The 13135-nt window shown below is 41.1% G+C and overlaps 1 protein-coding gene across 11 annotated transcripts in view; it reads right to left on the bottom strand.

Moving 5' to 3' along the window:
* Positions 1–13135, bottom strand: part of LOC126998478 (axin-1-like) — a 53246-nt gene that overhangs the window by 14762 nt on the left and 25349 nt on the right. For 7 of the 11 annotated variants that reach the window (XM_050860202.1, XM_050860210.1, XM_050860204.1 and 4 more), the window contains 7 exons: positions 10385–10688; positions 10066–10192; positions 9170–9321; positions 8341–8574; positions 7243–7372; positions 6595–6751; positions 2913–3059 (listed from right to left, as the gene is read on the bottom strand). In XM_050860202.1, the coding sequence (XP_050716159.1) occupies positions 2913–3059; positions 6595–6751; positions 7243–7372; positions 8341–8574; positions 9170–9321; positions 10066–10192; positions 10385–10688 (1251 nt within the window). The remainder of the gene's footprint in view (positions 1–2912; positions 3060–6594; positions 6752–7242; positions 7373–8340; positions 8575–9169; positions 9322–10065; positions 10193–10384; positions 10689–13135) is intronic. The other 4 variants (XM_050860208.1, XM_050860209.1, XM_050860207.1 and 1 more) reach the window with 3 other exon arrangements.

Here is a 13135-nt window from a genome sequence, read left to right as displayed (position 1 = left end):
GTGACCCCACGGATGAAAACGGCCAGCTGGGCCATGTCCTTTGTGTCGGTGCTCTCGTCAAGAGCAAGGTAGAAGGCGACGAGGGTTGAGCTGTAGGTCTTGAGTGAGTCGTGCACATTGTCCGACATCTCCTCTAAGCGACAACGAATGGTGCGGGACGAAAGGCTCATGGTCTCGGAGGCAGAACACTGATCTGGACAGATGGAGTCCACCACAGCGACAAGGCACTCCTTGATGAAGTCCCCATCCGCGAATGGCTTCATCCAGCGAGCAAGGAGGCGGGAGACCTCATAACTGGCGCGCGTCACCTTGTCGGCCTCAGCAGTCTGCTTGCGGAAGTGCGAAGTTGTTTTCTGCAGGTTGCCTGACAATCTAATGATGGCGTCCTTCCTCTTGGCGGCAGACATCCTTAGTCTCAATGCGAAAGTCCAACGGACACTGGCGTCTGGCAGGATCCTAGGGCAGAGTGAGGCGCAGAGTTGCCAAACAAAATATGCCGCCAGATGCTGTTTGGCAGAATTTGGGGGGGGGGGGGATTGCAATATTAATGCCGAGCAGGATGGCAAGCTGGACGTCATGCCTTTGTGGGCCGGATCTGGCCCGCGGGCCACAGGTTGCCCGCCCCTGATTTAAGTGATGGTTTCCTTTGACAACTCCATGATACAGATGATAGTTTGTATACCACAAACCCTTTGTCTAGAAAGCTGCCCACGAGTAAAAAAAATTTTTTGCAGTCAAGTATGCTGTTCCACACATGAAACACCACACACATTTGTCAAGTACTCTACCTGTTCAGTGGCGAGCAGATAAAATTGTAATCACGTATCAATCTTAATAACAAATTCAGCCTAATAGATAATTACTCCACATAATCAAACATGTCTGAAAACTCAGGATGCATTAGTTGTTTTTACATTTGGAAGACTACACATGCTTGCACGTGTCAGCCTTGGTCACCTGGTGGAGACTCTCCATGGTGCAAGACCTGAAACAGCCTCTCATGTGCAGGTCCAGCCCCAGAGATTGTTCTGCATAACCTTGACCCATGTGCTCTTTGGCCTCCCTTTAACTTCTCTGCCATCAACATTCATATTTCACTCTATCCAACCTACAAACCTCATCTATTCAACATATCCAAACCACCAGACAATATTTTTGTGGTTAAATGTTAGTTTAGAAAGTGCTCATGTGACTGTGCCTTTATGAGGAGCCAGAGTAGGCAAAAGGGAAACTTAAGAAAGTGGCCAGTCTGTGTAGCACCCCAGGATTTTGCATTCAACCACTAACTTCAAGCCAGCAAGATGCAGTTCTTAATGCTGAACAAATTTTACACCACCTATAGATAGCCTACTGCTCTACGTAAGATAACATACGATAGCTTACCATCCTACATAATGCAAAAGCAACCCAACCAGCAACTCCCTGCATGCCAGAGGGAAAGGGGAGGAGGGCCATTTGGCTGCCTCTCTTACCCACTCTGACACAAGCATGGGCACCTTCAACTTCCCTTCAAAATGCACCCAGTCTTCACCGGGATGATGCATCAAATGCCAAAAACGGCTTTCTCACTTTTACAACCCCTCCTGCTGCCCTGTCATCATATCACCTCCTCCCCTTCCCTTCGGCATGCAGGGAATCACTGGTGGGGCTGGTGGGGTATGTAGGGCAGCAGGCACTAGGGTAGGTTTTATCTTGGCATGAAATTTGCTCAGCACTAATAACATCTAACTGACTTGGTGGCTGAATACAAAATTCAGGGTCACATCATTTATGAAAAAAAAAAAGGGACATTGGATATCTGTTAGCTATAAGGTATATCTATCTATATCTATTTATATATACACACACACACACACACACACACACACACAAAGCTAACACAATATTTTTTCATTTAAAATTATTAAAAAAGAAAATTGAATATATGTACAAAAGTGTATATAACACTCAAGAAACATAATACTAATTAAATTTTCCATTACCCTTTAAGAAACCAATATCTGATGAAAGGTTAGTACGGCAGGCTGAAAGGGGTGTGTAAATATAAAAAAAATTGTTATCCCTACTCAATGTCATTTTCCCTCAATACACCCTGGGGCACATGGCTTCCAAATTATACTGGAGATCCACATCTCCTGCATATAGTTTCTTTGGTTCTTCCCATCTAACTCCATCCCAATCACATAATTCTTCAATAAGACTCCAGAACTGGTCTCTCTTGCTAACAAACAGATGTTAAGATAATGAATAGAATATGAAAAATCGATCACTATTGGCACAGTCAGGCATTAAAACAGTAGCATCAGGGAATATGAGAAGAGGTTTTATGGTACAAAAAGCAAGGGCAGAGGTGGCTGTAAGAGGCAAGTGGAGCACAAGGGCAAGACGTGAAGTGAGAGGAGTAGCTGACAAATTGTAGCAGACTGCATATGAGTCCATTGTTTCAAAGTCTGGATGCCAGCTCTTCGAGTTATGATCAGTTACTTTCAAGCCAATCAGCTACAAGAATAAATACATACATCCTGAGGATGTTAAATCATAGGGCTGATAGATACCATCTTTACTTGTAAATTACAGTTCCACTAGTATGGAATTCATAGTTCAATAATCAACATTCACTTTTGCAGTGCAACAAATCTAAAGTTGATAAAAGTCTACAATAGTAGACTAAAACAAACTACTTGTATTTCAAGTCTGATAATTGGCACAGCATGTTTAAAATGCAGGCAGGTCGAGGCGTTGTTCAGGTTGCAGACCTGCCAAGGGGATCCAACATCCTAAGTATATCACAGACTAAAAACAAGAATAACCATACAAGAAGGGTCCAGCAACTAGGCAAGGCATGCAAACACAAGTGTAATCAGTGAGCTTTGATCACGACAAACGGGTTTGTGCAGAGTGAGAGCAGTCACCTAATAGTGCCAGGGGAGGTAGCACCCGCAGACGTGTGTGTGGAGCGAGAGGAGGGCAGTCGCGGATCCCACTCAGCTTCAGCACAAACACTGCCCGAGCTCAGGCTTCCACAGAACTTATCACTGTCCAGGAGCCATGAAGTCACTCTGAAAAAGGACACATTCCAAAGTGATGGCAAGCCACAGAATCAAAATTTTCTGAAGGCTGCCACCACTAACATCCGAACCTATCCACATGGGTCCAATGATTTTCTTCTGCAGTTCACTAACTCAGAATGAACCTAAGGAATGAGTAGCTGGATACCTGGAATATACAGGTTGTAGTCTATAGCCTCAATAAACAAAGCAACATCCGAGTTACTTCAAAGGTCCTTCACAGACCCATGCTTCCTTTGATGATAAATTTGAAAAAGCTGAAATTTGTTCTTCAAAGAAGATTCAGCTATACACACATGCATTTCTTATTTTTTTAAATAAAACAGCCTTAAGCTATTTGTAAATCTTGACTCAACAGTGATATGGCACTCCAAAACCATACAAATTAGCATGATTTTCATGCATGCCATAAGCAACCTCATTTAGAGAATGAACACTTCAGAATAATAAAAAAAAACAGCCTCTCAAGTTTCTCTTATGGTTAGACTCTCCCTCAAGGTGTAGGTAAATTTGCTTGAAACTACCTGGTCATATCAAAAACATCCTTACATGTGGCATTGTGCACTGGTGACAAACCACAGGTGGTAGCACTGCAACAATATAAATTACAAGTGTAGGTGGAACGTAGAATGGGCGAACAACTGTCAATATAAGAAAAATAAGTAAATACGAAGACTACTACCGAAATTCATAGATAAAAAAAAGACCCAACAATCTTGACTGGAATCCCTCAAAGTAGCTGTAAATTCAAACGTGCCACATGACATGCTGAACTAAAACGTGCCACATGATGCACTGATTCCAGAACTTTCTTGAGATCAACAAAAGTTCCAGGCATCCCCTGTAGAAACTCATGTCAGCACTCCACCATTTTGTGAAGTGTTAAAATACGGTCAGTTGTCGACTTTCCAGGCATGAACCCTAACTGTTCAGATCTCTCCAACTTTAGCAATTGGCTGCAAATCTGCAGGAGCAATAGATGGGCAAGTATCTTACCTTGCACAATGAGAAGTATAATACAGGCAATCATTTATTATTTACTTTATACCCCTGGATTTTGTTTTCATAATCACGAAGTCACATGCAGCTACAGCATATGTTCCCATTCTAAATAGATCAAGAGATTTCTGAAAGTCGAGTCTTTGTCAATAGTGGTATGCTTGTACTGCTGTAATTGTTGCAGTCCTGACAGACCCCTATCCCTTTTCAGACAGGGACAACCAGCCCCTTTTCCAACCATGAGGAATAGTGCCAGACAATAGATGGACAAGAGCCTTGCCTCATACATTGGGCAGTGTAAAAACTTTTTTTACGAAGACTACTACTGAAATCCGTAGATAAAAAAGATCCAACAATCTTGACTGGAATCATACCAAGTACCTGGAAATTAAAAAGTGCCACATGATGCACTGATTCCAAAACTTTCTTCAGATCAACAAGTTTCAAGAATCCCCTACACTGAGCAGTGTAACATCAAGATAGTTGTTGCAGTCCTGATGGTCCCCTACCCATTCCCACATAGACAGAAACAGCCAGCAGAGTTGAGTTTGTTATGAAGTGGCTGCTGTACTGCACATAATGCTAGTGTACACAGCAGCCTCTTTGTGGTGTCAGTCTTGAATCCATATAAATAATGGATATGGATTCTCCATCTTTACCATTGCTTTGTCCCAGACCTAGAGCAATGCCAATCATTCAATCTGGTAATTATTCAAGTTTTTCTTGATGTACATTACTTTTAGTTATTCCAAACAAGTGGCCGACAGCAGCATTTGACATGCCCTCATTGCACTCTTCAAATATTTTCACATTTTCTTCTAGGATCATTACTTTAAAAGAGGCACTTGATGGGCACCAGATGGCACAGCTTTGCTTGGGACCTGTTGCTAATCGCAGCACTGACTGGGACACAGAAAACAAAGTTAAGGACACTTCATAATGTAGCACATGCAATACAAAGTCAAAGCTAGTGTTATATTATAGCTATATCTACACGAGCACTTTGGAGAAAAATAAAGTGAGAGAATCAACAGATAGTGTAAGCATCAAGCAAGCATTACAGTGCCTCTAAGACTGACAGGAAGCATAGGTCTGGCACTGTCTTGGAGAATATTGGCTGGAACATGTTGCCTGACTGATATCACAAAATCATAAGTAGTTTTAAGTGGTATGCTGCAAATTCTTGACCTCCAGCCAACAATAACATTCACAGGGTTCCCCATGAATGGTAACAGCAAATGTCGGGGAAGGACTGCATGGTCAAGTAGCGTGGATATTGTAATCAGAAAAACTGCATTCCTGAGAACTGTAATTCACTTTGCAGTGTAGGGTGTTGTGAAATCAATTACTTCAGCCTCTCTTCTCTCAAAGGCCACTACTGTATTTTTATCAATGTTGACTCCAAGCTCCCTTCTGCAGAGTTTCCTAAATTCATCCATTCTACTTTAAATTTCCTTTTCTTTGCATAACAAGAAAGTATCATCTGCAATTAACTTGCTACCAATGACTTCTCTATTCATTCAAACTGCACCATTGCTCCCTACTCATGCTTTCATCTGATAACAATCCCATCCATGTAGGTAGAAAGAGTCAAAGTGACAACACATACCTTGCTTAACTTCAATAATAATTATTATAAAACTCATTTGTTCTCATCTACTCGTACACAGAAATTAGATTACTGTTTACCATTAGAACCTTATTTCTTGCAATAAACACATGCTTAGGCTATGGCTAAAAACTTACGTTATTCCCTTCTGCATCATATCTATCTATATCTCTGATCCGCTGTTCCTTCACAGAAACTTCCCTTGAGGGGATGGTCACACCATGTCTCCAATTTTTCCTGTTGCAGCACCCCCTCTCCTCTATTGATCCATTTCACTGGCAGCACCCCCTCTCCTCTATTGATCCATTTCACTGGCAGCACCCCCTCTCCTCTACTGATCCATTTCATTGGTGGTCTCCCCTTAATACCTCCTCCCTCAGTCCTGCCCTCCTACACTCATTACAAAATCATCCTCACTCATTCTCGTGTCCAAATCATATAAGAACACGCTTCACCCATTCAAATATTCCACAATTCACTATCTTCACTGTTACACAAGGAGGTAAACTGTGGTAACCAAGATGTTGTACATGCCCATGTCCCAAAGAAATGGGTCCTCACCCACCACAGGCTCAAGGGTCTGTGAGACAGAGATAAGCACCAAGGCCACAAGCAACTATAGCGTATGCCCCCAACTTTACCGTATCAAACCTCTCATACATGCTTTCGCCATTTTCTTCATCCACAATCATCTTTTATAAAGCTCATTTCCACTCTACATAGTCATGATTGGTGTGCTACATTCCACATCCAAATCTCTGATAAACATGACACAATTGGAAGAACAACTATTTCTTAAAGAAAATGCTCCAGTTTCATATCTCCACCTGGTCCTGTCTGCCCTAACCTCTACAATATCTGGGCTGCAATCCTGTTACTTTCATTGCCATGTATGTGTGTGTGTTTGTGAGGACCCACCTTTCTGTGGAAGAGGCAGAGGGAGTGAGGGAAGGACCAGAGTCAGACACCACAGAGACTCCAGAGTCAGTGAGGTCAGCTGGGGGACGACGGGAACTGCTGCGCCGACTCCCTGGTAGCCTCCTGCCACCAGAACTGCCACCATCACTACTGGTCCCTGTAACAGACACACAACAAACTGTTACTCCCTCAAATGCACAGGTTCGGTAAGACCACTTCAAGTGTATACATCCAGTAAGAACAAATTTTAATGTGTATAAATATAGTATGGTTTCTTTTCTATATGTGCAGTGGCAGTATTATAAATTGCAATATTGTAAATTGTAAAATGCTCAGCTCATGTCCCATCTCCATATCTGCTTTTGTCCAATTTTGCTTTGAATTAATGGATGATTTTAGCTCTAATTATCTCTGCATCCAGACTATTCTAAGCATCAACGATTCCACTGAGAAAGCCAAACTTCTACAGATTCTTCCTCCACCAAGTTCTCCTCAATTTATGTTCATGTCCCCTTGTCCTTCCATTATCCCTTCTCAGCAGTTCCTCTGTCTACATGTTCCAGGCATCCAAGTGAGGAATATGACCCATAGGAGGGTAGTTCTGAAGAGAAAAAAAAGTGTTAAACTCAGCCAAAAGGTAAGACAGACCTGCGTAGTTCTCCATGTAATCTGGCATGGAGCGGGACTTGGGGATGAGGTGCTGGGGTCCAGGACGCTCACTTCCCTCATAGTAGTCAGCAACATTGCCAGAGTCAGAGGAGAACGTGGAATACACATCCTGTAGGCAAAACTGCTCACTCATTCAAACCATAATGGCTACTCTGTGAAGGTTCAACTGAATAAAAAAAAAATGTAACTTGACTACTTATCCATTGCCTGAATACCTTGTTACCTCTAGGGAATTCCTGCCTTTTGGGATGGCCACATTGTCTCAGCTTCTTCCTATTATACACTCCCTTTCTGGAACACTGACACCCCATCTAATCCTAGGCTGATATGATTACTTCAGTCTGCTTTCTCTCTTAACTCCATTACTTTACACTCTTATTTAAATATTCATTCTAAGTTTCCTTCTCTTGCATCTTTTAGACTCACTCATACTGTACTTTCTAAAACTTCACCATCTAAACAAAAACTCTGCAGACTCCTACAAACTATTCAACACCAATAATATTCCATTTTGCACTACTAATCTTATTCTTTCTTTCACTTTTCTCACAAACCCCTCCACATATATACTGAAGAGCCAAACAGACATTATACACCTTTATGTTTCACTTGTACACCAATCCCAAACCTCTGCTGGTACATAAACACTAACATCAATGTAGGAAACTATCTATCTATATCTATATCTCCAGTTTCTTGTTTCCTCATGAGAGCTTCCCTCAAAGGGGTGGCCACAGCAGAAGCATCTCCAATATCAATGTTCCAGCACTCATTCTCAGCACACACGGATGAGTCCAGAACCAATCATCTTTTTTGTTACATGCACTTTGTGGCAGTACTGATTAAACATGAAGCTCAGTGCCCCACTGAACAATGAAAACAGAAATCATCTTCAGCAAAATCAGACATCCAGGTGACACTTCAACAGACTAAGAAGATGAGAAATTATGGGATAGCTAGTTAAAACTACAGTGAAGGCCAAGCTCTGAAGCCTGAGAGAAAAAGATGAAGCCCCTGACTGAGCCCACAAATCATCATTCCCCCAGTCAGAAATGTGCATCAAGGTAATGGACTCACACGGTCTCGTCGCCGCGCATGACTCCAGTTCTTGGAGGCCTGGTAGGGGTGAGGCAAGTGGCCTGGGGGTAGATGAACTTGGTGTCCCATAGGGTGGTGTGGCAGATGACCCTGCAGATGTGACAGATGACCATGGGGATGATGTACTGAGTGGCCCTGTAGCAGGTGAACCAGCTGGGTTGAGGGAAGGTAGTTGCCGGAGACAAACATGGACGGATGAGCTCCACCCCCTCCCTGCAAGGATGTGCGTGTGCATGCGCACAAACGCATGTACACGCATCCATGCATGCACGCACACACACACCACACACACACATACACACACACAGTCATAATAAAAGAAATTCATAGTATATATACATGAATGTAAAGAAAATTCACAATACTTGATCCTGAATATGCAATATTGACAGAATAAAGAAGAGAACAAAACTATGTAATACTTCCTAAAAATTTTGATCTCAAAACTTCTTTTCTTAGTAAAATATGATTTTAAAAGTGGTACCGTACAAATATGTACACCCCATGACTCCCACAAGCCACAAGAGGGTGGCTGTACCAGGCGCTTCCACTTTCTCTTTTCCATCTTGTTCTAGCAAATGTTCTGATATTCTTTCCATTTGGCCCTCCAACTTGTTCTCTTGGCTGGTTTGAGTCTAGTGATATGCTGATATTTTTGTTATGAACTTTTTTGTGTATGTATTTATCTAGTTGTAGTTACATTAGTTGAAGTAAGCTAGTATTGCCCTATCTCCATACATGTTTTTGTCCAATTATGTTTGTGTGTGTAAAAGAGAGGAACACTGAGGGTCAGATAGGGAGAGGGTACCTTAGAGGCATGCTGTGAGGCAAGAGTAGGGCGTGCAGACTGGGCGGTGCAGCCTCTTCTGCCACTGGTGGGTGAACGCGGCCGTGGTGAGCCTGGGGACCTTGCCGGGGTATCATTATTGCTGTCTTGCCACACACGAGACACATGTTCATCTGCCAGGGGAAAATACCATTAGTACTTGGGATGTCTTTTACAAAATGCTGCAGTGTACCTCATTTATCAATAGTGATAGCTATTTCTTACATTACACAAGTGAAATGGAAGTTACAGAGTTGTGCAAAATAAATCCATGAAGATTATCATAAAACTGAAACTCACAAGGATAATATTCCCACATCTGCTTTACAGATTGTCAAGGTGATCAGATATATACAAATGACTTTGTCCATCCTTCTGGCATATGGCTCTCGTTGCACTTATGTATTGGTTTTGCAAGAAAGAAGTAAGAATGGAAAATGCACTCTAATAAGAAAAACATTCCCGTAATCATAATTCACAAAGAGACAACTCATAATAACAAAGAAATCTATGCTCAGAAGGGTCTGACACTATGGAAAGTCCACAGAGGTTTGGGCTCACAAATACTTTACACTGCATACCATTCATAAATTGCACAAGTTTAAAACTTTCAACAAAAATCATTTACCCTTGCCACAATGCAGAAGCTGCCTAAGGATACTGAGAAGACAGGGAAACTTACTTAAAAGTCAGGTAAAAGCTATTCCCATCTATACAGGATGTCAACTTATCGAGATCCTACTACACAATCAAGTACCAAATTTCAAATGAGCAAAGAATATTTGATTATTATTGCTCTGATATGAAGCCTAAGCCTACACCATAAATAAGGCAGCACAATACTCTTTCAGTCTGACATAAAAACACTAACAACTTACCCAGGATGGCCTGGCATGGGTCAACATCATCTATGGGAATCTTCTGGGCCAGCTTGTCTAGCAATAGTGATGGGGGTAGACTGTTGAAGGCGTGTTCTCTGCGACACTCATCTGAAACATTGTCACCCTGGAAGAGAAAAAGGAAATTAGCATTGTTTCATTACTATCAGACCCTCTAAGAATTTAAAGGGTCTGCACTCAGAGTATGCATAAATTTCTACTTTACTCCTCATATGCAAATGTTTGAATTATCAACCCCAATCACTTTACAAAAATAAAGACAAGAGAGAAGGGTAAAAGGAAGATGTAATTCACCAACCTCTTGTATCCTCTTGAAGGATTGCTGCACTTTTTCCTGGGACTCCCGTTCCCTCTGCACCTTCTCCAGCTTCTCTATGAGGAGAGCAGCAAACTCCCCAGGCTTCAGTTTGGGTATGGACTCATGACAGATACGATGGGTGCGAGGGACAAATCCCCCGTGAATCATGCCCCCGCTCCCCACACCACTGTGCCCATTACCTCCACTGATGCGCCTTTCTAGGTTCTGGCGGGCATTCTCCCGCATTAGTCGGTATTGCTTCTTGATATATTTAGGATTGACAGGGTGACCTATGGACATGTCCCTGCAAAGGAAACACCACCAATACCTCAAGTGACATGTCTCAATGAAAATGGAAGCAATCATGTGTCAATATTCTCCAGAAAATTAGTAACATTTACATTAATTTACTTTGGTACTAAAGTTGGTTTCATTTAATTTGTTCATCAACAAAGCACCAATTTTAATAGATGTGGCACCTGCACATTTCTAGTTTGTGAATACATGAAAATCAACTGTTGTGATAGATATTAAAACTAATTTTTCAATAATATATTTGAATGTTCATGTATTACAAAAACTAAGTCCTTATAAATCCCAAACATGCCAATTTCCATTGATAATCTACCATACAAACACATGAAAGACAAGCTTGTATCAAACAGTATTGTCAGATCATACTCAAATGATCTATGGCTTTTCAAATGCCTATAATTCATCTCATTTCAGGTGCATTAAAAGACATCTGGTTCTGCAATTGCAAATAAAGGGTATTTTAATAATTTACTGCATGTAAATAACAGTTAATATGCAAAATAACATGAAATATTAAATAGCAACTGTTGAATGTGATGTTAGGTTATTTCAAATATCATCCATGTTATTTACAGGCAACAAATTATCAAAATTCCTTATGTATAGGCACTTGCAGGACCAATGTCATTTTATGTATATATGTAATGCCCCGACGAGCTTCTTTTCTAAATCCTTCCTATTTCTCAACACGGCCTCTGTGTGTATCGAAATAACACGAGAAATTAATCAAGAGTGAGGGTATTCCCCGGCTGCCTGGGATTGAACCCGCGACCAGCGTGACGGGAGAGCCACTCCTTACCGAGTCGGCCAAAGAGGTACCCCACTGGCTAAGTGGGTTATGGGAGGCTCGTTCATCAGGCCGTCGCCGCACTACATATACCTATAATGAGATGAATTATAGGTATTTGAAAGGCTGTAAATCATTTGAGTATGATCTGACTATGCTGTTTGATACAAGCTTGTATTTCATGTGCTTGTATGGTATATTATCAATGCAAATTGGCATGCTTGCTGATTATATAAGGTAGCTTGAGGGTTCTTTGTATACACAAACATTCATATATATCACTGAAAATAAAAATTTGATCTTCAAGCAATTACAAACTAACAATGCACAGGTGCCACATCTACATTCGCGAGTGGACGGGTGGAATGAAACCGACTTTAGTAATAAGATTGATGTTGTTCAGTAAACACAATATGTTCAAATGCTAAGAACAAATTTGTCTTATCTAACACTTTGGAGAGCATTCAGAGAAGTACCAGGACCTTACCCATGGATTTACACTTTTCTAATTTTCTCCAACTCAGTGGCTACATACTGATTATATCCAAAGATAATGCTACTACACTAAACCCCTTTTTGTATCTCAGCACGTAATCTGGGTGGGGATTGTGCATCAAGGAAGTACAGAATCTTTGGTCAAACTGGGAAAAGGTTATGCAACAAAAGTGGCCACATGACATAAATAGTTTGGGCACTGGACCCTTTAATGGAATAGTTAATACCCACAAATAACAATATTCCACAGGTTTAGGAAGGTCTGACGTCACACTGTAAGGAACAATTCTGGTTCAATTTTTTTCCACAGAAACTTCTACAAAACCTCTCATTTGCTGGATACCTTGCATCCACTATTTCCATTCTGCATTCAATCAAAGAGCTTTCATTGTAATAGACATCTGGCTGTTCCTTTTCCTCAAACATCACTGACATAGTCTTTACTGCTGTTAACAGTATGAAGTGTGGTAACACAAGAGAAAATTAAAATGTATGATGAAACAAAACTGTTATAAAATACTGCAGGTGGCTGCCTCTCCTGAAGCACACTGTCAGTTAGGCAAATAATCACCATCACAGCACTTACGAAACCATGCATGCATGAACACAAGCATGCACATATACTTGTATCCATGTATGTACACACACACACACATACACACACACACACACAAAATGAAAGAATGAATAAATAAATAAATAAATAAATACAAAAGTTAGCCTGTTGTGATTTTAGAGAAATGAGTGAGTGAGGGTTGCATTCAAGTTTGGCCACAAAAGGTCAAAGGAATTGTTCAAACTGAGTAAAATACAGTTGTTGTGGTACCAAACCATTAGAATGGCAGAGGCAATGCTTCCAACAAGTAGAGATGGCTTTGAGGGTTTTACCACAAATGAACAATACATAGAACTGGGACAAGGATGCTGCCACCACTAAATTTATCCTTGATTTAATTAACTTTATTTATCATTCTATGACAAGAAGACCATGACCAGGAATGCATACTGCTTGGTGAATAGCTACTCCATACAATTTTCTGTACAATTTTACTGTACACCAGAATATGTAAATGCACAGTACATTAATAACAAACAGTATAACATCTGGAAAAAATTACTAGCACAATTAAAATGGATACATTTTTCCACTCACT

Source organism: Eriocheir sinensis, chromosome 14 (genome assembly GCF_024679095.1).
Source record: "Eriocheir sinensis breed Jianghai 21 chromosome 14, ASM2467909v1, whole genome shotgun sequence".
Lineage (NCBI taxonomy): Eukaryota > Metazoa > Arthropoda > Malacostraca > Decapoda > Varunidae > Eriocheir > Eriocheir sinensis.
Note: the sequence above shows the minus strand (reverse complement) of the source record. Positions and strands in the feature narration are given on the sequence as shown.